Consider the following 25,145-nt stretch of genomic DNA (forward strand, 5'->3'; position numbering starts at 1 on the left):
ATAAGTATAATAAAGATAATATAAAAGATGCTTATTTGGTATATTTAGAAGAATTCAGTATTCCAAACAAAATATACTCTAACTACTGCTTTATGTTAGAAAAAAACCCAGATAAGCTAAAAAACCCCCCAACCCCAAAATTTCACTGATTAGAGAAAAGAGTAATTTAAGAATGTATGCACTGGTTACCTTTTTAGGATTAAATTTTATCAAATCTAAGTACTTTCTGATGATAGAGATGGGGAGAAAACATGTACAAACTAAGCGTCTAAGCTCTTGTCACTGAACCTCACCTTGTGAAGGTCTACTACTATGCTATTATTACCGGTAAATATGAGGAAGTACCATTTACAACTCAATTCTAAAACTTTTGGAATTGAGTCTAATAGGGTAAGAGGTTTTATCCAATTAAAATGAATTTTCTCAGTGTTAATTTCTGCAGATTTTACATATAGAATAAACACACATACTATTTAAAATGTAAACCAAAATTTGTTCATAAAGAACAGAAGAACTGGAAGTACAAAATAAATGGTTCTATATTCCCTGAAAATAAGCATATTTATTACAAGGCACAAATATTTAATCCTCAAATAACTTCAAAATGAACAAACCTGTTTCTGCAAATTTGTCAGCTTGCTCCGGCTGAATATGATCCCTACCATGTGCTCCTTCAGATCTGCATCTGATGTTGCCTTCATAAAAAGCATATTTAATCAGATCAAAAGTTTCAAGAACATTTCATAATTACTGTAGCAATTAACATGGAATGTATCAACAAACTGTTTTAAAAGTTTGAGCTTTTTGTTACAGAAAAATAAGATATGTAAGCAAGATCAATTTAACTATGGTTAATAAATACCTCTTCAAGAGGAATTTGAGCATGAAATGAAATAAATAATAAGCAAAACAAGTGGAGTATAATTATCTGAGATTCAGCCCCTTCGTGTAGGTTAATACAATCAGTGATTGAGTCTTTGTAAAGCACTGCACAGAATATATTTTTCAGTTTGTATGTTTCATAATAAAAGAAACAGGGAACACACAACCAAGTTATCACACAGCTGGTGTGAGAAAAATACACTTTTACAATTGTATAATCCAGTTGTAGAACTTATTGCCACAAGGTACTGGGTAGATCAAAATTACCTATCATCTGAAAAAGGAAATTACTTTCATTAAGAGCAGTCCAATTTTGGCTATTAAACAGGACAGTCCATATTCAGTAACCCTTTCAGGAACACTTAAACTAATCCTTGCTGGAAGACAGAGAAGTATAGCAGGTGAAAGGATAGTAGTGCAGTTTCCTCATATTCTTTTTTTCTACAGATCAACGGAGCCCCTACTGAGGCACAAGATAATAGGCAAGGACTTTCAGGTTGACCACCTACTACAGGTGTTAAGTACTTCTGTAATTGTAGGCAAAATTTTTGCCACCATTACTATGACGTTTGCATTAAATGCATATCCCTCAATTATAATTTATTCATAAAAAGATCCATTATAACTTTTTAAAAATAAGCAATTGTGGCATTTTACTTCTGTTTTGATCTAAAAATTATGCATGAGAAATGGGATAAATAATGAAAATCATCCTGGATCATTTTTTCAGCAAAGTATTATTGATAGAACACAAATAAATACATTGTGTACTTTTTCTTCTCCTTCTGGGGAAGACAATAATGCTTTTTCTTCTTGTTCTGGGGTTGGCTCAGCATCTCCGGAGATGAGTTTTCCAAATACCTGGAAGAAAGACAATGACAATTAGCATATCTCAAAGATAAACCGATGCAGCTGTGGCATTTTACATTAAAACATAAAGCACTGAAAGTCTACAATATGTAGTAACTTTCACTGTATAATGCATCATTAAAATCCCACCTGGGATGTTATAAGTCGGAATACTCGCAGTGTCTCAGATTCACAGTTTCTTTGTTGAGCGACACTTGCAGAAATCTGGCCTGCTATTTTAATGCTTTCACCATCTTTCCATCCAAGAATTTTCACTTGTCGAACTCTCAGTGTGTTCTCTGGACCCTTCAATTCAATTTTGATGATGTGATTGTCACCCCCAGGAAGTTCACTTGTTACCCAGCCAATATGTCTTGAATCCAAGTCTACCTATTAAAGAGGAATATAAAGATTGGAACTGATGTTATGTCAAACAAAAAGTCACCTACCTCTAAAACAAACCCATCATGTATTACTGCAACAAATACAATGCTTGCAATGAAATTTTCATCCTGAGCATTAAGACTTCTGTTTAATTATAAAAATATTCAATCTTTTGAATTCAGATTAAAAAAAAGTCTCAAACTTAAAAAAATTATATATAGTCATTTCTTTTTTGTCTTTAAAGCTTATCAGAAACAGTGGCCAACCTATCCCTTTTATCCTCAAAGCATGAGTTCACATATTAAGAAAACTCAACTCTTAGAACTAGTATTTGCTCACTACTTTAATTAAGAAAGGAAAAAAAAGCCACCATAATTTAACTGAAAATACAACATACAATTTTCAGTAGTAATTTCATCCCTATTCACATAAACCCCTGCCAGAGAAATTGTACCTCCGTGAAAGTCAATGTTTGCTATCCTTATCAAGACATGCAAGACTTAAGAATTGTAAAAAAGAGAGATGAACTGTAACAAATTAAGCTTGTTTTAAAATACATATTTTTTAAAAAAATGAACATAAATAATGCTATAAGAATCATATATTTCATATATGCTGAAATATATGCAGTGTTACTACTGGAAGTCAGAGTAAAAGCTTGATCAATATTCAGTATACATGACTGAATTCTATCATTATTAAATGCAGTATTTTCCAAGAATTATTTTGATGCCTGATATTTGTAAAGTAATTTATCTACCACAAGAAGTGGAAACTATTTGCTTAGAAAAATCTCTGCTATGTACAGCCAAAAAATGACAGCAGTTTTCCTATGCCAACTGTTAAAATGTTTACCTGCTTTATTCTGCAGAGATCTTCTACTGCCTTGCCAGTTAGGAAGGTCATTGAAGTCACTTTGTTCTACAACAGACAACCAAAATAAGAATGAAACACTTCAACTGAGGACAGTTCTAATCAATCCTGTATTAAGAGAGTATGTAATAAAAGAGAGAAGTTGTTTCATTCCCCCACCAAAAATTTAAAAGTGATAAAAACCAGGGAGAAAGAATTCCAAAGCACAGCTCTCAAAAAAAACAGAAACAAAAAACTGCTCTTTATATTAAGAGCTGTAGTTGAAATACAGATACATTTGTAACATTACTGTACAGATCAGTAAAAAAAATGCAGAAAGTCTAGAAATAGTTAGGATTTTATGAAAGCTCCTTATTTCAATGCTTATTTCAATGAGCAAGAAAAGTAACTTAAAATTATTAAATGCTTGAAAATGCATCTGATATTGAAGACGCCAATTAATTAAGTTTTCCAGTTTCAAGTTCACGCAACTGCAAACTCAGACAGACTGCAAAATCAGACAGATCATAACAGTTACTGCTTTAAAAATTAAAGGATTTATAAACTACTTTGAAATGTGAGCTTATGAATTAGAATTACCAACTGAACTTGACAAAGATAACAGTGGTTCTTGATTGATAAATATATACAACTTGGACTTCAATGACAGACATTTAATTTCATTTTCCTCTTACCCCAAGATCTCTGGAATTGTCTACATGAACACAAACATAACGTGCATTGATTCCTTTTACACAGTTAATTGTGATGTTTTTAGTTTTGTTTTTATCCTCATCTCCTGATTCCCAGAATGTTTCTGTAGACCCATCAGTTAAACTACCAATCATGGCAGGTCGGCTTGATGTTTTAATGTCAACAATGCTGGTTAGGTCTTTTAGACAAACCACTATACACAGTTCCTGTGAAAACACATGAAAATACTTAGAACAGCTGAAAGTAAGGCTAGATACAGGCATTATTTACAATTTTTAAAACCATACAGACACTTCTGTTCTGAAGAATATGCTCTCCAAGAAATTTGTCATTTATTGGTTTAAGTTATTTAGTCCATTAAATCAAGGGAAATATTAATAGTTAAGAGTTGAATATATTAGCAAATACCTAAATGTATTAATAGATGGAAGAAAACAATTTAAAGATATTAACCAGAAGTATTGATTTGTGCTCCTTGGAATAACAGAAGAAAAAAATATATAAGCAAATACGAACTGAAAGTAGACAGCATTTAAAAAATTACCGAAATCAATGACACAAACAGACTACAAGACACTCCCCAAACACTTCACTTGTAAATCAGCACTCAAAAGCACTGCTCCAAAATTTAGGTTTGAGTGATACACAGGTTAAGGGTCATTATTTAAATCTCTAAAGCTAAACATGAGAATGTAAATATCAGCAACAGGATTCCAAACTGAGATACATTCAAGGAAATATGACATTGCAATAAGCAACTTTTAATTCAAACAGAATCATCACAGGAAGTACACGCTCTTCATAAATGATCTCAGCTTCTGAGAGGGAGGTGTAATACTTGCCTGATTCATGACTTCAAAACCAGACTGAATGCTGATACTAAAACTCTCTTCACTATCTCCATCATCAGATTTAGACAAAATATTGTTGATATGATGAAAAACATTGCTCTGGTGCAGGAACTGGTGATCAGATTGTTTGAATTTGAGACTCCAGCACCTGTAAACACATTTAGTGGACTTTGAAATTATGAATATTGTTCAGACATAACCTACCAGTGAAACTATTAATTACATTTTTGCTTCTGAAAATATTTTCTATAAACCTTTAACTTCAAATTTTGCAGGACCTTAAGTTTTTCTATGCATCATTTGAGGTAGGCAGGAATAAAACCTTTTCTTAGAATTTTAATAGTAAATGCAACCATTACTATTCGTTTTTTGTCTTTGAGACAAGATACACAGAAAAAATTTCAAACAGTTTAAAGATACTATTCAGGTGACAGATTTCTGAGCAAAAGGCATTACGCTACCATGCACATACACACAGATACTACCATGTTATTCAGTAATATGTTTTCTTTTCCACAGTGGACACTATAGAGAATTCAAGAGCAAATACATTTCTCTACATGTCTTTTAAACTATTATTTATATGTATAAACACATACATGTGTCTTCTACGTATCCTTTTAAGAATTTTCTTGAATTTGTGCTTACCTTAAGGCCATTTGCTGTAATGCACTACCACTGGGAAGAGACATCATAAGATCAGAGATTGTCTGAAGAAGGCGATGAAAAGTGTGCGGTAAGGGGTGAGCTGCTTCGCCGGCAATCACTATATCTGACAGAGGATGCTCACATACTCTTGTGTCTTTTTCCTAAGATGTGAAGCAATTTTTTATGTTATTAGCAGACTTTTCGAGAAAAAAAAAAAGGTGAAGTAAATAAAAACATTTATGCTATTATTATGCTATTTATCCTGTAATGAAGATGAACTTAGAGCAGTTCCTGTCAGAGAATTTTTACAGTAAGTTACACATGAACCTCAAACAGAGAATTTGGAAAGGATACTGTATGCTACCACTTACTTCTTATGATTTAAAGATATGAAATATTACACTGCAATAATGTGAGAAACTAGAAAAAAATAACATATTCCAGCTGTTAAAAACAACTTTTTTGAGCAGCAAAACCCAGCCATAACAAACTTGATAACTAAGCTAAGGTTATTAATTGCTGCACTTCATTAGAGCTGTGAAAATAATAATTCTTAGGCAAGGTGTGTCGGCATCAGAACAGCTGTGGATTGGAGAGACAAGTTCCACTGAGCAGTGGGTACGAAGGCAGTAGCAGAGCAAGCTGTGTTCTGGGGAAGAGTAGCAGAGAAAGCAAACTAGCTTCTGATCATGATATGCTATTTGAGAAGGCATGGAAAGACTCATTTATAAAAGATACAAATTGTTTCCCCCTGCTTCTTTTTACAAGAAAATCTGATCCTGTTTGAATCACAGAAACCAGCTGCACAGACCCAACATCCTGACAATCCAAAGCCAGATTCAAACCCGTAATTTTAAACCCTTTAAGTTGCCTATGTATATTCTTTCAAGTAGATTTCCCATGGATCTCAACTGCTTGAATAGCTAGAAATGCTGTGGTATTATTTGAAATTGATTTTCGGCACATGCTTACCTAGGGAAGAATCATCAAACCAGACATTGCTCTGTATTTTGCTGGAGGGTGTAACATGGTAGAGCGTACTCAGTGTATGAAGTAGGAAGTATGAAACTGAATGCTAAACTAAATATTATCAATTCTTCAAAGCCTGAGTATTCCCCTCTTCCCCAAGGATCCTGTCTACACAAGCAGCATCCTGTTTGCACCATCTCCTCTGCAGCTTAGAATTCTTGAATTTTGTTTTGCTTTAGCAAGGACGTTGCCTTCAAATCTACATCTTATGCGTTAAATCGTTTATAGTTCTAGATCCCCATCCCCCAATTTAAAAGAATCTATCACTGGAATTTATCTCCATCTCCCGGGACATTAAAAGAATATGTAAAAATATTTCACATAAGGAAATGAATGCTTGTTGTGGAAAAGCACCTAACCATCTTGGATTTATTACATTGTGTACATATATTTACATGGGTATTTTAATCATTTGATCAGACTACTGAAGGAGGATGTTGTGATCTGAATACACATAACCTGAGTGATATTTAACAATTAGCTGAAAACTGTTGTCATTTTCTTATATGCCATAAAACTATTCATTTTAGCCATTTGACCAAGGAGTATTTTTAAATTCCCTCTTCACTGTATCAAAGCAACAGCAGCATTCCCACCAGAGCAGAAGTGGCATATTCTAACATTCCTTTCTAATGTCTTTTATCTTTCAGTCAATAATTATCCAGACTACAAATAGGACACTACTTATTCTTTTATGTAGTAAAGGTTTTTATTTTGGAGGCTGACCAGCATAAGGACCAGTGGGACCACACTTCCCTCACTCTAGCAGTGCTCTTGGTGTAGCAGTTGAAATTATTACAAGGCAGAAAACTGCTGGAGCGAAACTGAGAAACAACATTCAAAATACAATACACAGAGCTATTGCAAATCAGATATAATGTATACATACAAGAATCTGACAGACTTGAAAATAGGTAAATAGAATTATAAATCTGCATATTGATACGCTAACAGAGAAAAGCTGATATCACACATGAAATTTAGGCCAAGATTATAGTTGCTTTGTAAACAATTATAGCAGTGTACCAGGTTACAATGCTGAAAAGGATAATTTCAGAAAATTTCATTTCAAAACCGGATTAGATTTGAAGTGATAAAGATAACCCTGACTTACTAACAGTACTAGCATGATTTCTTTTGAGCTATTCTTTGAGGACATGGTAATGTTTTAAATCAGAGCTAAGTTCAGAAGAGATTGTATGATACCTTTTGGAAGCATGGTATGTTAAGACTATACTATTTTGCATAACTAACTATAGATTTTCCTTAAATCACTACATTAACTATGTTCAGTGTACATAGAATTACGTATATATATAATTATTTATATATATATACACATGTATAAAGAATTATGCAAATTAACTATACATTTTCATTATTAACTGTGGACTTTTCTTAGAGCACTGAAAGACAGAGTAGACCAAACCACAAAGCTTCTCTGAAAAATATTTTCTCTTTTCTTTCCTCTCATTGTAGGGCAAAGGAAAAATAAAAAGCAATCTGTACATTGTTTTGTTACTGGATTAACAACGTGCTTGTGCTTTTTTTCTTTTTTATTTCCCATAACAATAATGCATTAAAAGACTATGCAATTCATCAGCACAAAAAATCTGATGATTTAGAAGAAAAATTAATTTATCTATGTCTACAAAATGAGTTCAATTTCAATTTAAGCTTCTGAGAGAGGATTAAGGATTTTTTTTCCCCACATAAAAATATTTCTAATTTGCCTACAAAATCAACAGATAGGAAAGGAATGCTGAATGTTACTTACTTGTTCTGCATTTTCTTTATTTGACTTATTTTCTTCATCCTCTTCTTCTTCTGGCTCTACAGGTGCAGGAGTCAGGGAAGCCACAAAATGCCATAAAATATCATGAAGAGAAGTTGTTTGAATGACATTACAAAGAAGCCAGTTGAAAGCCTAAAATAAATTACATACAAGGTGTTATCAATTGGTTAAGCAAACCTACTGAAGTAAAACCATTTCTTAAACCATTTATGTATGAAGGTGCACTGATGCTTTTGGACAGGCAAATAATAATGCAAAGTTCTTCAAGTAAGACACATTGCTCTGTAGCTGTAACAGTTTACTAAAATGACAACTGTATTACAGGGGACATAGCATAATCTTAAAAAAAAGTTTCAAGAGAGAATTTACAACCATCTTATTTTAATCATGCAAGGTCCATTAGTACATTAATACCTCCATGGCAAAGACTCGGCAAGCAGATTTCCGTAAGGCTTGTTTCATTGCTATTTCAAGTCCTTCCAGATCATGATGCTGGATTACAAATGCCAACACTGGCCACTGGAAATTTCTCTCTCCTTTGGAAAGAGAGCTGTGGGCGGAGATTAACCGAGAAAGTTCAGGAGATGGATGTCTCAGGAGAGAGGACCCCACTTCTATTCAAAAGCATAAAAATATACACACATTAGATTCTTTGCACATTTCAATTTTATAGTCACAGTAAAAAAGAAAAGCAATAAAGCACTTTTAGAATTGATGTATTTTTTCCATGAGAAAATTGCATTAAAAAAGTAATGTGGAAAATTGGCACTTCAACTGAGAAACAAAATACCACCCTTGCTTTTAAATCAAGCGCAAAAGATTCACCACAAATTTCAAAATCAGTAATTCCTGAGCTGATTTTAGGCTAATCCTGTGCCAACTAACAAACAGCTAATGTTTATTAATAACTAGAAATAAAAACCACAACATGTATTTATTTTAAAAGTACATTTGTCCACAGTTTCCAAGAAGAACTGCAAATACTTGAATAATTTTCCCCTGCTTCTGATGTCTGTGCTCTTACCTGCATCTCCACTGTTGACTCGTCTCCTAGGGATTGCCTTTACACGTGCTGGCAAAATTGAGTGCTGTTTGTCATATTCTGATGCAACAACGGAATATGATCTTTGAAAGACTGTGCGCTTCGCAAGATCTGTATCTGTTATTGGACTGGTTTCCAAACTACAAAGAAATAAGTGATACACTCATTAACAAATATATAGAGTATTATCTGAATTACACATAAATATTAAATAAGGATACATGCATTTCATAATGACAATGCTATACTGCATGAAAGTTTGTCTTATGCACCTAATAACTATTTAAATGCTGAAAAAGAAGGAATATGTATTAGAATTACACATGGTGAAAAAGCATGCAAGTGCTTTATAAACAAATGTAATGACGTACATGGTAGATTCCAAGAATTTAGGTATTTTTTTTTAGAGAGATACAAACACACAGATCATGCCTGAATTGAAGTTTCAGACCAAACTTGTCCTGAGAATGCACATGAAAACATCTATGGAGTGAATATTTAATATGCAAGCCAACTGAAATTTAGAATTTTATGTGAAGTATATAGTTTCTAACATCACTAGCCTTAAAGTCAATTTTCAATTGCTATGGCTATACCTCTGACATGTTTTACTCCTTACCTTCCATGGACTTCTTACAGTCTGCAGAAGAACTCCCAGTTTATGCTGTCCCTATAGGCCTCAGGAGACCATGGTGTCCACAGTTTTAATAAAGGAATATACCAATACGAAGCACTCTTAAGGAGTTTTGTTAGAAAAGTTCTATTTCTGAAAAGACTACATTGTAGATTGTAGTATTCCAATAAACTGTTTTTGCAGTCAGTATAAAATATAACAGATTGAAATAAAAACAGATTAAAAGCAAGTCTTCTCTTCATTACATCCTCACTATAATATGAGGAATCACCGACATCTGAAAACACTAAGCATCTAAGTTGATTCTAGACTATTATTAACAGTAAGAGCCTTTTTTAGCCTAGCAAAACAAAAAATTCTGTAACTGCTTGAATTAGATCACAGTAAACCTAATGAGATAAGCAAGTGGCTTAACCTGACAGAAACCATCTAGCACTCTTGGTTCTAGATAGCATTAAGTTGCAATTTTTTCAGTGACATTTTAACTTCCACACAGAGGGAAGCAGCAACATTTGCTCTGAAAACTGTAAGGTAATGAAATTTCTAAAACTTCCCTTCAGAATGAAATTCTGAATGGAGAACAACAGCCACTTCTTTCAAAAAGTCCATTAATATACATTCAGTCAGTTGTGGTAAAGAATAGATATACAGTGAAAAAAGCTGCTACATTTTCAAGGAGTTTGCAACAGCTTTGGTCCTTGGATTACTGATCTTTAGATCACTTCTAAAGTTTTGGAGATTCTGAAAAAATTGTCTCTAGGAGACAAGCAAGCCTGGAGTAAAGACTATGGATAAATTCCCCTGAGGTATGCTGAGTCCTTATCAATTGAACAAATTTTTTTCATATTTAGGTTGTAAACCCAGGACCTTTCTAGAGAGAAGCAATTGGTTTGCAGTACAGTTAAAAGTTGCAATTGTGATTTGCATATTCCTTGCATATTTGCATAATCAAACATATTCCATTGCTAATGGTTGAAAATATACATGATAAGTTATGATTCCCTGAAGATATTTTTCTAACTACAGCTTCATATCCTTTTGGCTTTTTTGTTGCCATTTCAGAGACTGATCTCTGCTGATCTGATACTTTAGCTACTTAGCTGCAGCAATGTTTTCCTTTTTTTTTTAATTGGTGTTATCCTAATGCTTTAACACTTGTATGTAGTACCTAGAATTATAAGGAAATACCTTGGGGGCATAGATTTCATGTTACTCTCTGGTTCCTCAAAGACATTAGGACTTGCATCAGGAGTAACTGAGATATATGGTGCAGGTACTGAAGTTGAGCGCAAGTATCTCATCTCATCCTGGAAGAGGTTGTCATCCTGGTACCCAACAAAATTTTCATGATGATGCCTAAATCAAATAAGATTTTTAAATTAGGATTAAGGATTACAAGTTCCTGAAACACACATACACAAAAGTCCTTCACCAATACATTTAGTTAGGCAACACTATTCATTTACTCCTTGGAGTACTAATGCTTTTAAGCTAGTTGTGACTTAAAAGTGGTACTGGAAAATACAATGGCATTTTCAAGCAAGAGGGAGTGGGGATCACTCTTTACTATCTTTTAGTATTTTTTTAGGTATTTCCAGAATGTATTTTAGGTCCAAACGTCTATCCAACATAAACATGACACACTAAAGTGAAATCTACTTAAAAGTACCAAAAAGCCCAAGTCGCCTGGTTTCCTTCTAACTATTTTTAACTGTGAAGAGGAAAAAGTAGCACATATGTCTGCTACTAACACACTAAGTTAAACTCTTTGGGAAATTCTAAATTCTTTGGACAGAAACTAAACTGTTGTTAAAAAATATTTAGCACTGAAAAACTACTTAGGGTATATTTGACATTATGAGAAAATACAATTTATGAGATTGAAAAAGATCATCGATTAAGAGACAGAAGAATAAATATAAATACGTATTTTTCTATATAAGTTTTCATTTAATTTATACACACATTTTTATTCAACACTATACATAGGTAAGTAATAAAGTCAGTACTCATACACTTCCTTTAATCACCTTGCTAAAGTCTGTAGATAGAGACATGGCATTTTAATGGGAAAGTCTTCAGAAATTCCTTCTTTGAGACTGGGAAGTTGAGATTGGAATGCTTTTGCAGGGTGATAGCAGAGGATACTTGGCTCAGCAGCACTACTCAGTGACAGTAAATAGAGCGCATTTGCTTTAATCACTTGATGAGCTTCCATAGTTGGCAAGGCACGAGGTGTCTTAACTTGCATTGGTTTTCTCCTAGATTGTTTAATCTAGATAAATTTAAAAACCATATAATTAAATTATACTTCACCACAGGAAAATCTGATAACATAGCTTATACTAAATCTGTTGTAAAATATTTTCTATGACAAAATGCACTTTTATTTTTAAAACTTTGCAAACATTTAATAAAAAGCTGATAGCTTTGACAACTGCCTCAGGATTAATTTTGTGTGCACAAAGTTTCAACAAATTTAGTTAAAAAAAAAAAAGTTTAATTAGCATTGTTCTGCTTACCTTAGAACCTCAACTTATTTGTATACTTTAAGCAAGAATCTGAAATTAGTCCTGGAACACCAATATAAGAACATCACCTTTCATACTATTCCCATTAAAAATTGCTCTAGTGGCATCTTGTATCCAATGTTCTGGATTATTAAGATCATTAAAGAAACTATAAACACAAAGTTAAAACAGCATTCATTTCAGTAAACAAATATAACAATTCAAAGTTAAATAAACTGACAAATACTTAAAAAAATTAGGTATTACATTCAATGCTGCAGTTATAGTGGGATAAAAAAAAAAAATTATAAATTTGAAAACACTATCATCTGAAGAGAAGAAATCTGATTGGCAGTTTGGAAGTTGGCAAAATTTCTATCTTATCATCTTAAACCTAACAATAGCATAAGAGGATATTCCAAAACCTTTCAAAGTTATGAAATTCCAAGTTTTTTAAACCGGCCTAACCTCATTTTCAAGTTGTGAACACAGCACTGTTAAGGAGACAAGATACCTAAACATATGAAAACCAGCTGAAAATACCTTCTCTCTTGCTGCTGCTTGCTTTTCACGGAGATATTTTTCTCTGCATCGATCGCAAACCAAATACCAAGTGCTTCCTCCAATACCACCATCGCCACAATTGCCAGCCCATCCTCCACAGAAGTGCCCAATGCTGTTGTAACCTTGGCCACCTGCGTAACGGCCACAACCTATGTTGGGGAAAGAGGGAAAAACAAGTTATTTCAAAAGAAGGGTTACTATTATATCTTCTATTACTGTAGAAGAGGGATGAAGAGGGGGTAGGAAGATACTTGTCTTCTGGCCTAGTTTTCTACTTTTCTGTAAGTCTGAATTGGTTACAAAACAATGTTTTTGTCCATGTTTTCAAGTTTTTAAGTTTTTATTATGAAATAATAAAGTTTTCAAGTTTTTATTAGGAAATTGTCCAAAGCATCAACAGTTCCCTATTCAAATAGCTGGCGGTAAGGTCAGTATTATAAGTTAGCCAACATTATCTGTGATTTAATAAACATGAAAACCTTATCTCCTAGCTAACAAAGCTTAAGAGGGAATGGAGTGTATTCCTTTGCTGATTAGCATTTCTCAGAAAGATTCAGGGAACCGATAATTGCTGAATAGAAATTTTGCTTTAACTTTGCATACAGAGCTAAAAAAAACATACATACCAGAAAGTATACCAAATATTAAGTCCTTGATACCCAGTACTGACACAGCAGATAAATAAAAGTTTTCTACTATTAAGAGTAAAACAGTAACAAAAAACTTTTGGCAAAGTAGAAACTCCAAATGACCAATCTCATTTTTTATTTTATTTTCAATTTTCCCAGCACAGTTTCAAGTCCTAAAGTGTAAAAAAATGGCATGTTTCTGAAGAGCTACTGTAAGGTCAGAACATTATTTTGACTGTGGTTCAAACAATGTTATTTGGTGTATTTGAAAGTTTAGATCCAGAACTACTTGAAATCACATACAAAGATGTGTAAATAATCTTTATGTAAGTATAAATTTTAATTTAGTGTATATAATTGTGAGAGTCTGGAAAAAAATTATTACTGGCTCAAAACAACACTCTCTCCATCCTCTCCTCTCCCCTCTTCCCCCCTTTACTACTACTTCTTATTCACTTTTCTTGTTGGGTTGAAATTTCCTAAGTCAGTCCTTTATGAAATGCTTTATGTTGACTGTATGCTTTACACTTTTTCCAAGTTTCCTTATCTTCCAAAGTTTGCCAGTACAAGTGTGTTATTATGACCCCTTGAAAATGTTGTAGCATTTTTCCCAAGTGCAGCCTTAAGGGACAAAAGAACTGAAGGTCCCCTTAATAAATCCATCAGGTGGGTTTGGGGCCTTATACTTTTTCGACGTAAAACCCCCCTAATGAGCTCGTGAGGCGAGCCTGGGGTCTTACACTAATAGACAAGGTAGTCCGACTCATTTTCATAACAGTAACTAATACTGGAACATGTGTGTGAAATACACTTTCTAGATTGAGATGGGAATTAAATATGGAATCTTACCTGGATGAGCTTGTCTCATGTGGTAGGTCACTGGATATGGATGGGATTCTCCACACAACTCACAGATGGTGTCTTTTTCAGGTCCTCCCACTGCAAGCTGGGCCATTTCACCAAAAAGATTTCCCCTTGGCCTAGTCTCAACCTTTTCCTTTTTCTTTTTCTCTTTCTTAGCTTTCTTGTTATCTTTGTCACTTTCCTTCTTCTTTAACACTGCACAAGAACCAGGACTTGGAAAAATCATGTTTTGGGAAGCTGCTTTAATAGTTGCTAAAGAAATATCTTCCCAGAAAGCTACTAAGTGCTGCAGTGTTAATGGAAGAGGAGACTTGGATTTTATTGTGTGATGACCGGATGTTTCAAAGGAGGTAGTTTCAGTTTTTCCATCCTCACACTTTTCATGCAGAGGTGGTTCTTTTAACATTGAGAGGACTTTGTTCTTATTGATGCTACCCATTTTAGATATATCTGGTCCATGAGGTGAGATGTTGAACATGTTAAGAGCAGATGATATTTCCAATGAATGTCTATTTTTCAACTTCGTTTCTTTTTCCTCTGCAGGCTGTTGAGTAAGACTGCTTCGTATGGGCGCATGCTCTTTGGACAGTTCTGGATTAAACTTCAAAAAAGATGAGCATGCCATAGCATCATGAACTATTCCTTCATGCCAAAGAAATGCAGCAAATACAGCTCTAGCACATTCTGCAACAGAAGGTGACATTGCTTGCTTGGCAGGCTCTACAGGCTTGGAGCCATCTCCTTTGAAAAGAAAGTTGGATTTTTCCTTTTTGGGTCTTGTGTGTCTACCAGCACATTTACGGCTCACTTTTGGAGATGCTCTCATGTCTTGCTCATCCTTCAGTGGTGCTTTGCCTATGCTGAAATGAACTTTATTAGAACCATCGTCCAGACTTCTGAATTCGGTGTTGTCCTCACAGGTGGTATCTGTAATGCTGTCAGTCTTTAAAGTACTTGAAGTACATACTTCAACTACCTCACTGTGAAGATTTTCTTGTACGACATGAGGGGAAGGAGCTCTATTTTCAGTTTCTGTAACAGGTTTTCCATCTTTTGCAATAATTTTTGGTTTAGGTGAAGTGGACCTCCCCCTTAAGGGTTCTGTTAGTGGCACTTTCTTTTTGCGAAGGGTGTCTGGATCTAATGTGTAGGAATCTGATTTGGAGCGTTCTCGAGGAGGATCAAGCTTTGTTTTTACAGGGGATGAAGGTTTCTGAGGTAGAGTTTTGTCATGGGGTGATGAGGATCGTGGAGAACTAGCACCAGATCTAACAGCTGTAAGGGTCTTTGTCTTTGGAGAAGATGACCGGGTTCCTGGCCCTGGAGATTCGGCTCTCAGTCCAGTCGTTGTTCTTCCATCAGTTTTTAGTGTTTGCAAAGTGTTATGATTTGGCGACAAAGACCTGCTGTGCGAGTCTGACCGCAGCTTTGCAGCATCTGATTTCAGGATAAGACACTCACTGGCAGATAAGCCTTCTGTATTTCTGGGTTTCTTCTGGTCAGCAACAGCTCTGTTCATTCGCACATCAAGTTTGGGGGACCTGCAGTCAGCTCTGTGCTTCGATGGTGTGTCTGTCTTTCCAGCTGGAGAAACCGGTCTAGCAGCTCCTGTGAAATTCATTCGGTCACCTGTGCAGTATATTTTAAAATTGAATGGTTATGTTTACAGTGATACCTTTAATAGTAAAAAACAAGGACTAAAGACCTGAACACAAGATAAAGATCAAACACATGCTTCTGTCCACATAAAAATGAAAGGAAACATGACAGGATCTTTTTTCACCCAGAATATTTTCAATACATTTCTTTTCCTAAAGATATATATATAAACAAGTGTTAGAAAATATTTACAAAGAAAACACAACTATGGAGCTATCAAAAGGCACAGTTCACTGTTTCCACAAAACACTAGTAAAGGAAGCACAATTTACACCTTTAGGTAAAATGCCAGGAGTTAACTCAATTTACGACAGTTGCAACAGAAACCAGAGATTATTTATTTATTATCTCCATGTGTGTCAGCCTGACTGTAACAAGAGACTTGCATAGATACCAAATCTATTACCAGATTTATTTTTTTTTAATGTTCAAAAGTCAGGAATTGTAGGAAGTAAACATAGTTATAAGGTAAATTGGGCAAGAGGCTTGCAAACATGCTTAAACTATTCAGACTGATAATCTGAGGCATCCACCTATTCAAGACCACAAACTATCCATGTTCTGCTACCAAAACACAACCCATTTAAGAAACCCCAAAACCAACAAACCCACTTTTCTCAACCACTAAGCTAAACCAACAACTCTGGTCATTGATGTCCTCTTATTTTCATGCACTACTTTATTGGTCATACGCACATTGACTCTGTACATATATTAATCTGCAGAACTATAAAAACTATAGGTAACTTAATATAAGTCCATACAAAAATTAATACAAGCAATGTTGAAATTACTGGCAAGCAATTCAACAGTTAATATAGCTGTCTCTACACTGCAAAGTCTTGAACACAGATTTAAATCTTTCTGATCTGAATGGGTTTTCATTAGTTAAGCATGAAAAGATTTCCCTAGTAAAGCTTGTAGATTTAGGACACAGTACTTCGGATTATTTTACTTTTCTAGATATTAAAAGGTCATTTCCACTTGTCTGGGTGTATTTTTAGGAAGCAACTATTTGTCAAAAAATAAAATTTCATATAATCAGAGAAAATCTGCTAATTTCTGCCTTGATTTCTAATGGGAACAGGGGATAGGCGGTCATCTTTTCCTAGTACCTTCAGTATTTACTTAGGAAGTGTGAAATCAGTGTTCAGTTTCTTATGCATCCTGGGATTTGAGCCAAGTTCATGCAGATCTAAATCACAAAGACTTACCCCTATGGTAGAAAATATATAGATGCAGTTTTTTTCATACTACTACCTTTCACGATCCAAAAAAAAAGAAAAGTTTTTGAGTAAAATTTAGCAACCCAGATGATTCCTTGAGTTACAAACTGATTCTTACTAATTTGCTATCCCCATATTTAAGTACCTTATAATAAAATGAACAGCAACACAAAAAAGTGAAGGGAATGAATTATGTCACAATATTTAACAAAATTGAAGGTTAGGCCACTCTCCTGCCTTCCCAGGTCATGGTAGGAGTTCACACTTCTCCGGGCACAGAAGACATACTGTGTCTCTATTCAGGAATAATATGCCAAATGTAGAATATAATAATATCTCAAATACCATTCTAATCAATTTTGAGAGTCTAATCTGTCTTTTTTCTTATGAGTTCTATAATTATTTTTGACTTGGGGCAGGGAAGAGGAAGGAAAGAAATAGCATGGTACATTGTGGTTTATAAAATGATTGTTCTTGCTAAAAGAAAAAACCAAAAAGTTTCTTAAGTATCAGTCCAAGCATTTCACACATGCCAGTTGAGTTCTACATCAGTTTTACTGATGAGCCATTTTGAGATGTTTATTTTGTGATCAATAAATTCCAAAATGCAAATTATAATTATTTTTATACACATTTTTCCCCAAAACAAATAAAAAAATTAATTCAAGGTCTGCCAGATGAGAAAATACTTTAGGTAGAACTTTTTAAAGAATGCCTCATAGAACAGATTAAAAAAGTGAAAATATGACAATAATCTTTTTGGAGGACATAAAAAACTTCAAACCATTCAGCAACGTATGAAAAATAAAGTACACGCACAATTAGTGCATATCAATCAGGAAAACATTCTAGAACAAAACTCCTTATAAAAGGTATAGCCTAGCAGTAGCTTCCAGTAACAAAAAATGTCTTGTATTTTAAAGACAAAGGTTTGGTTTTGCACATATACAGGTAAATAATCCTAATTGGCATTCTAGACTATCAGCACGAAAAAGAAAAATGCCCAAATGAAAAATTGCATAATATAGCAAAAAAATCCCAGATTTCCCCCCCCTTTCCTCTTACATACTTTGCTTGCACGTTGTTTGAAAACAGGTGTTATTAAATTAGACTAAAGTCACTTTCCTGTTTACAGAGCAGAAAGAGGCAGCTAGATTGTCTATCATGGAGTTGTTGCAACTCAGGAAAGCAACACTGAATGGTTATATCAAATGAGCTCCCAACAAATACCAGAACTGAACATTTGTTTTCAAAAAACATTATTTTATTAAATGAATGAAATGAAAATGAATGGAAGGAGAAAAAAAAGAAAACAACATTTTGGATGTAAAAATTTGAATAACCTTGCTATGTTGGCATGCATACCCACCCTTCAGTTTGTGAGAGAGAGATGAAATAGCAGAGGCAGGCCCAGCTACATCACTAGTTTTGTAAATACGCTCACGAGAAGCAAGGCAGCAGGATGGAGTTTCTACAGTGGAAAACAGTTGCACAGAAGCAGCACAGATTCAATGGAAAAGCAGCAAAGATAAAAACAAGCATTTTAAATTATAGGTATTTCCTCTGTTAAGTATTCTGAATTCATTTAGAGTCCTCCATCAGCTTTAAATGAAAAAGAGTAGTTTGTAGTAGAATGCAGTAGATCAGTTCCCCAATCTAAAAATGCTGTGACTTCCATATAGTTTCTAGGATCTAAAAATGTAATTTATGGAGAATAGCCAATGAGATCTATGGCTTATTATAAAACCCAGCAGCGTCTAGTTTGGAACTGAACCCTGGTTTGAACTGAACCCTTGTAATCTGGAAATTCAGAGATGAATTATTTAGAACTTCAATATCTCCTTCTGGATGATAAAATTACACATTCTTTAGTGAAAATTAGAGAACATCTACATATTTCTGTTGGAATGTCTTGCTAATCACTGGAAAGAAAGAAGAAAAATACATTAAAGCCATCTAAACCATCTGTTTCCCAAACTGCTTAAGACTTCTTTTTGTCTGGTACTGTATTTACAAACTTGTACACAAAACATACTAACCCCCATATCTTATGCAATGACCTATAGTTCTAGAGCCTCTACAATGAGAAGGTGTTCATATGTTTGAAGTACGAATTTCATTCTTTAAAAAAAGAAACTACTCTCTAATTTCTCAATCCACTTTCATGAATGCACATTTATACTTTATTCTTTCACTCTATGTCTAAGAATACTTACATTTTATAATGTTGTAATCTAGTGCATCTTGAACAATGTACTACTATTCAGTCATTTCAAGGGGACTGTAGGTCGAAGAGAATGACTTTCCCACATGATTTCCTTGCTGCCTTGGCAAACAATCTATGTCTATCGAGGATAACTAGTCAGCCAGAGGGACCAGCATTTTGATCAGAATTCCTTCTTTTTTAATCATCCTCAGAGACTACAAAGACTTGAAATACAAGGCAGGCAAGGTCTGTCTCATGTCATACTCAAATGTTACAGTATATATTTAGTCGCACTCTTTCCTTCAATGTGGAAACAGCTCCAGCTTGAAAAGCTACACAATATGGAGATATAAGAGGCAGTTTAATTCCCATGGTAGGATGCAGTCTTGTAACAGCTGTGCCTACTTCCTCTGAGGAAACACTGGTAAACCAAATTTGGAGGCAAGACATACCACTAGCTGGTTCATGTTACTCTTTTTTAAATAAACTCTATAACAAACTGGTAAAATGTCTTTGGAGAATGGAGATAAGTTAAAGATTCTTCTGAAATCCCACTGCTTTTATGTGCAATGAAGAAAAGGCATTGACCTGCCTTTGCCATGTTGCCTAAGCAACAGCTGCCTCTTCAGAAAGAATGTATTTGTCTTTTGCTCTCTGTTACTGGCACGGAAGCTAAAATACAACTGTGAGCTGAATGTCCTCATTACGGCAGTCAATATACCTTTTTCACATCCTGAAAATGTCAAATGCTGTAGTGACAGTTGGACAAGGATTCTTTTTTTAAATTTTTTTTCCTTAAATAAAAGAATGTATTGAAGTAAAAAAAAAAATTGGATATTAAATATTAACAATGAAGGAAAGTATTAGATACTATTAAAGCAGGGGAATGAGTGAGTTAATGAAAGCAAAAGCTGAAATGCAGTATCATCAGAAAAATATTAGCAAAGTTCTTTACCCAAAGGTAGGGTTTGGAGCACCAACACTTGAGCCACTTAAGTTTATTAACTGAAAGACTGAAATAAGCATTCCTGGGCTAGAAGGGTAGATAAAAAAATAAGTTCATGATTTTATTATTTGTCACTGAAATTTTTCAAGATGCTATAAACCAAATTTATTTCTGGGGGAAAAAAAAAAGCTTGACACAATTTGAACTCTTCCACCAACCCTTACCATATAAGTTTTCCCAAGGACAGTTTTGGATTAACCTGGACAAGTGTATTCTCCAGATATATCTTTGATTATAAAATCTGGAAAGCCTAGAGCATGAAGCTATTTAAATTATTAGCTCAAAGTTTCAGGAATTATGTTTTGGCAACATGCAGAAAAAAAGGTCAAACCAGTTGTCATTGGTTTAACTGACAGTTAAGTCACTTCAGCACAATGTGGAAGAGACCAGCATACTTGGTTGAGAATATTCTCTCCATTTTACTGAAGCACTATCAGGAAAAGTTTTGTGCTCCATATCCATGCTGGTCTTTTGCGTCCCCTCTACAGTTTAGAAAATGAGGAGAGAAGCATTGCAGCCAAAGCCAGTGGTTCTAAACGCTATTTAACTAGCACCTAGATGGGAAAGGAACAAAACCAAAAAGAATGTGGTAGCACAATACTGAAGGGATGTATCAAGGAACTCCTGACATGAATGGTAGGAGCTGATATAGTGGGATGGCTGGATTGCAGCTCTGCAGCATGGATTGGCAAGGAAGCAGCCTCAAAGGACATTGTACTGAACAGCAGCTCAGCACTGCAGCTTCTGGGTGGACTGAGATGAGTTAGGAAGCAGGAGCTCAGCAAGCTGGCAGGGCTTCATGGCAAAAGGGAGAATGTGACACATGTCAAGGGGGTCCACAGCTTTTTCAGCCCATAAATCCATTCTTCATTCACAGTATGAACTCAGATGTGAGGAAACATGGCATGAAGTCTAACAGGGACTGCAAAGCCTCACACTTCCCTTTCCAAGTTCAGAGCTCAAAGCCAATTGTCAAATTTTGATAACTTAATGCTGGACAGCATCCAACATCCAAATCCTGATTCCCTGACTTGCCACGTCTAAAGAGTTTTATGACCCAGCACATACTGCTGAAGCATGTACTCAGAATTCAATCAGAAATTTGAGTCTTCTGTGCTTTTCACAAAGTTCAGAGACAAGTAAATCAAGCAAGCAGCAATAATCTTGCAGCTATGGGAGCTTGCATTCACAAGCAAATCTATTACTGATGATTTTACAAACTTCTCAGAAGCAAGCATACGCAGGCTGGAGTAATTACAGTCTGTTTTGGCAAAATATTCAAGGAAGAAACATACATAAACTTGTGATCTTAACGGAAAAAAAACCTTGCTAAGGTTCCAAGTCAATACAGCTGTTCTTGTACTCCAGATAGGTTATGCAATCTCTTCTAGCTTTTTTGGACTTTTAGCTGCATAAAGACTGCCAAAGAATTAAAACACATGATAAGCGCACCTTAATTTTGACTGTCCCCATGAAAAAGGAAACAATCTCTCAGTTTTTTACCTTGTGCAACCATGTGTAAAAATTAGCAAAGGAATTAAGCAGGGCAGAACAATCAGCCCTTCACATAGTTCTAGCAAATAACACAAAACTGAGAAAACAGAGTAACTCCTTCTTTTTTTATGATATGCCTTCTGTAAACAAATTCTTTGATATAACACAGATGACTGTTATTAGTTTACTTATTTATGATGTGAAAAAAATAGGAACACTTTCTATTTCTTCAAGCATTGTATCTGAGGAAGTGGTTATCCCAAACTATAATATTTCTGCAAAAAAATAACCAGACACTGGAGGATAAAAGGTTGTGACAAGCCTATTCTCTCTTCATTAAATCAATTTGGAAACCAAATCAGACCCCAAGTGCAGAAACCATTCCTAAAAAAAACCAACTAGCTACAAACACTTCTAAAGGAAAACTGCAGTGACTACTGTCACTGGCACAAAGTATGTTTAATCAGATAAACATTTTTCTTCCTATTGTAAAAATCTAAAAAAAGGAAATAATTCTATATTTTAGGTATTCAAAATTAATATTCAGCATGATCCTAACTTTCCTCAGAATCACACTTCTCAATCAAATTTCTCCTCAGAGGTAGAGATAATCTGAGGAAGAACAGAAAATTTAAGTGGTAGACTGAACTATTTAGGCTGACTTTCAGTCAAGACTAGTATTTAGTATATAACCTCTGTAGTAATGGAAATCTAGGCTGGCACAACTTCTTTCACCTATTATACTATCATCAGTCCATTAGAGAAAGCAAAAATTCAATTGACTTAATATGGACCCTTGGGATGTGTTATTTAATGGATTTAACTTTTAATTACATGTTTCATAAACTGTTTGAAAGAAAATCCTTGTATCAAATCACAGTAGCACAACAGCATATCAGTTCTGGTATCATCTGGTTGATGAGTTTTGCCCTGCTGGAAGGGCAAATGACCATATCAGTTGAGACCTTATACTAAGGTCTTAGTAATACTAAGATCCCAAATCAGACAAACTTGAAAAATTTTTCCACTTTCGTTGTTGCTTTCTTTGATAGACTACTAGTGCTCCCCCTATCTGACAAAAAAAGGACTTCCTTTTGAATCAGGGATTCTCATTAGAACATGAAACACAGATATAGCTAATTGAATACAGTTTATCTGAATCTGTTGGGACAGGCAAACCTGCTGAGCAAGATCTTGTTGGGCAGGCAATAAAAATGCTGACAGCTTTTCTCTTCATACAATGTAGGTCTAAATGCTAAAGGACAAATCATCTGAAATTTGAGATAAGGCAATTACGGTTATTTTTATGCAAAGCTGAATAAGAAACTCTGACTTCACTACTCTGAACAAGAGAAGAAAACTGAAAGTGATGGGGAAGAATATACAACTGGCAATCAGCTGTTTTATCTGAGTAGTTTTCGGAATATTCTGCTTTCAGGACATTGGTTTAAGTCCAGAATAACCATGGAAGATCACAGTCAGAATACTTCTGATAGTCTTTATACAAGTGAATTAGAAATTTTAATCTAGTTCTCACACGAAGCAACTTCACTGTCACTTCATAAGCTGAGCTGGATAGACCCAGGACTGCATAGACATAGAAAGTGAACTGACTTGACAGAGTCCCACAAGAAAGAACTAAGGCACTTCAGAAGGGCAGTTTATGGGACATAGGAGAAAACTAGTATTCCTGTAACCCATGCTATAACTGTTCGGTATGTAAGAAAGAACTTATTGCAACATCAGCTATCCATCGTGAAAGCTGAGCTTTCAGCTTTCATTATTCATGACCAAAAAAGTTTCCTGTCCTCCCATTAGTAATCAGGTTAGTTTCACCTCAAAGTGCAAACTTTCATGCCCATGCTAGTCCTATGAACACCTAACAGAAAACTACCAAAACCTTTCTGATGAGCAGTACCAAGTTGTTCCCACTGTCCAGCTACAGGCCTAAAGTTAGGAGGAATGACAAAAATAGGAATTTAGGAGGTAAGTTAACACTTATGAACTTACTGCAGTGCATTTTTGATGTTAAAAGAATTATCATAATCTTGTACTACATAAAATATTTACCTTTATAATAAACCCAAAGTTGCATACAGTATTGAAAATGCACTTTCATGACTTGTCTACAGTGAAAAACACATACAAAAGCAAAATACTGTCAATATAAAAATTCAAGTTGAACAAGTATACTTCTTTAGGAGCATTACCTCACATGCTTCTGAATCATGGAAAACGTAAAAAAACAAAACCAGAAAGGTGCACTGAGGGATGATCAGTAGCTGGTAAGCAACTGAGAACAGCAATGTCAAAGCTGCAGAAATGGACTGATGAGGCAGGTAAGGCTGACAAACTTACTCTGAAGCTGTGGCTGAGGCTGCTGGAAGGAAAGGGGCTGTCCGAACACAAATGGACTGTGGACTAGGGAAGAGGGAGGTTTTGCAGCTTGATCAAAGATGGAAGGAGCTGGGAGATTTGGCCGTGACTGAATGGAATTCAGTATGGCACTCAGTTGGTCACCTGTAGTGGGCAAAACAGTCAAAACTACAACCTGTTACCTGTCATTCTCCAGAAAGGCACAGTAAAATGGTGCTCAATTAAAGTTTAAATGATGATAACAGAGAAAGCTCATAAATCTTATTTAGCCACATACTACTCTGGTTGTAACTAAAAATAAAAATCTCACTCTATGCATGGCAATAAAATTACTAAAAAGTACAAGCAGGGTTTTTAGGGATCATGGATATTTTAGTGCAATTACTTAAAACATTTCAAAATAGAGATTTATATTCACCTTGCTAAAAAATGAAGAGCAGCCAAAGAAAAAAACAGGAATTCCTAGCATTTACAGTAACACACACATGCAACAGAACATGCAGAAGGAGATTTGAAAAACTGATGAGAAGGGAAAGCTAACATGTACTTAGGCTTTGGCGAATGTATTTCTGTGCCAAGGCTTTGGTAAATATTTGCTCATTTTTGTAAATATCTTTTAAGTATTCTGCTGTGCTATTTTTCAAGATCAGATTAAAGATAATTTAAAAAACCCATTAGTATCACTTAGGAACTAGAACTGGTTTTCTGAAGAACTACATACATTTGTTGTGAGACAAATGAAGGCCTTCAGAAAACTAGCATGTTAAAAATAGAGTTTTAATTTTGAATGCCAATTCTCAAAAACCTCTATGTAAGCATTAGAAATACATGATGCCTCAGTAAGAAGGCCACACCATGTCATAACTTGAAGTATACTTAGTAATATGAGGTGGGAGGAACCAAGATTTTGAGAGAATCTCACATTTGAAAC

General features: G+C 34.8%; 1 protein-coding gene across 18 annotated transcripts in view; it reads right to left on the reverse strand.

The window, feature by feature from the left end:
- MYCBP2 (MYC binding protein 2) overlaps positions 1-25,145 on the reverse strand; it is a 178,923-nt gene that overhangs the window by 18,773 nt on the left and 135,005 nt on the right. For 11 of the 18 annotated variants that reach the window (XM_064645933.1, XM_064645942.1, XM_064645939.1 and 8 more), the window contains 16 exons: positions 24,197-24,358; positions 18,502-18,603; positions 14,233-15,876; positions 12,734-12,903; positions 11,711-11,955; positions 10,869-11,036; positions 9,029-9,186; positions 8,419-8,618; positions 7,987-8,136; positions 5,181-5,341; positions 4,524-4,680; positions 3,663-3,887; positions 2,971-3,036; positions 1,882-2,121; positions 1,645-1,743; positions 615-695 (listed from right to left, as the gene is read on the reverse strand). In XM_064645933.1, the coding sequence (XP_064502003.1) occupies positions 615-695; positions 1,645-1,743; positions 1,882-2,121; positions 2,971-3,036; positions 3,663-3,887; positions 4,524-4,680; positions 5,181-5,341; positions 7,987-8,136; positions 8,419-8,618; positions 9,029-9,186; positions 10,869-11,036; positions 11,711-11,955; positions 12,734-12,903; positions 14,233-15,876; positions 18,502-18,603; positions 24,197-24,358 (4,028 nt within the window). The remainder of the gene's footprint in view (positions 1-614; positions 696-1,644; positions 1,744-1,881; positions 2,122-2,970; positions 3,037-3,662; positions 3,888-4,523; positions 4,681-5,180; positions 5,342-7,986; positions 8,137-8,418; positions 8,619-9,028; positions 9,187-10,868; positions 11,037-11,710; positions 11,956-12,733; positions 12,904-14,232; positions 15,877-18,501; positions 18,604-24,196; positions 24,359-25,145) is intronic. The other 7 variants (XM_064645941.1, XM_064645936.1, XM_064645932.1 and 4 more) reach the window with 4 other exon arrangements.

This window comes from Pseudopipra pipra, chromosome 2, assembly GCF_036250125.1.
Source record: "Pseudopipra pipra isolate bDixPip1 chromosome 2, bDixPip1.hap1, whole genome shotgun sequence".
Lineage (NCBI taxonomy): Eukaryota > Metazoa > Chordata > Aves > Passeriformes > Pipridae > Pseudopipra > Pseudopipra pipra.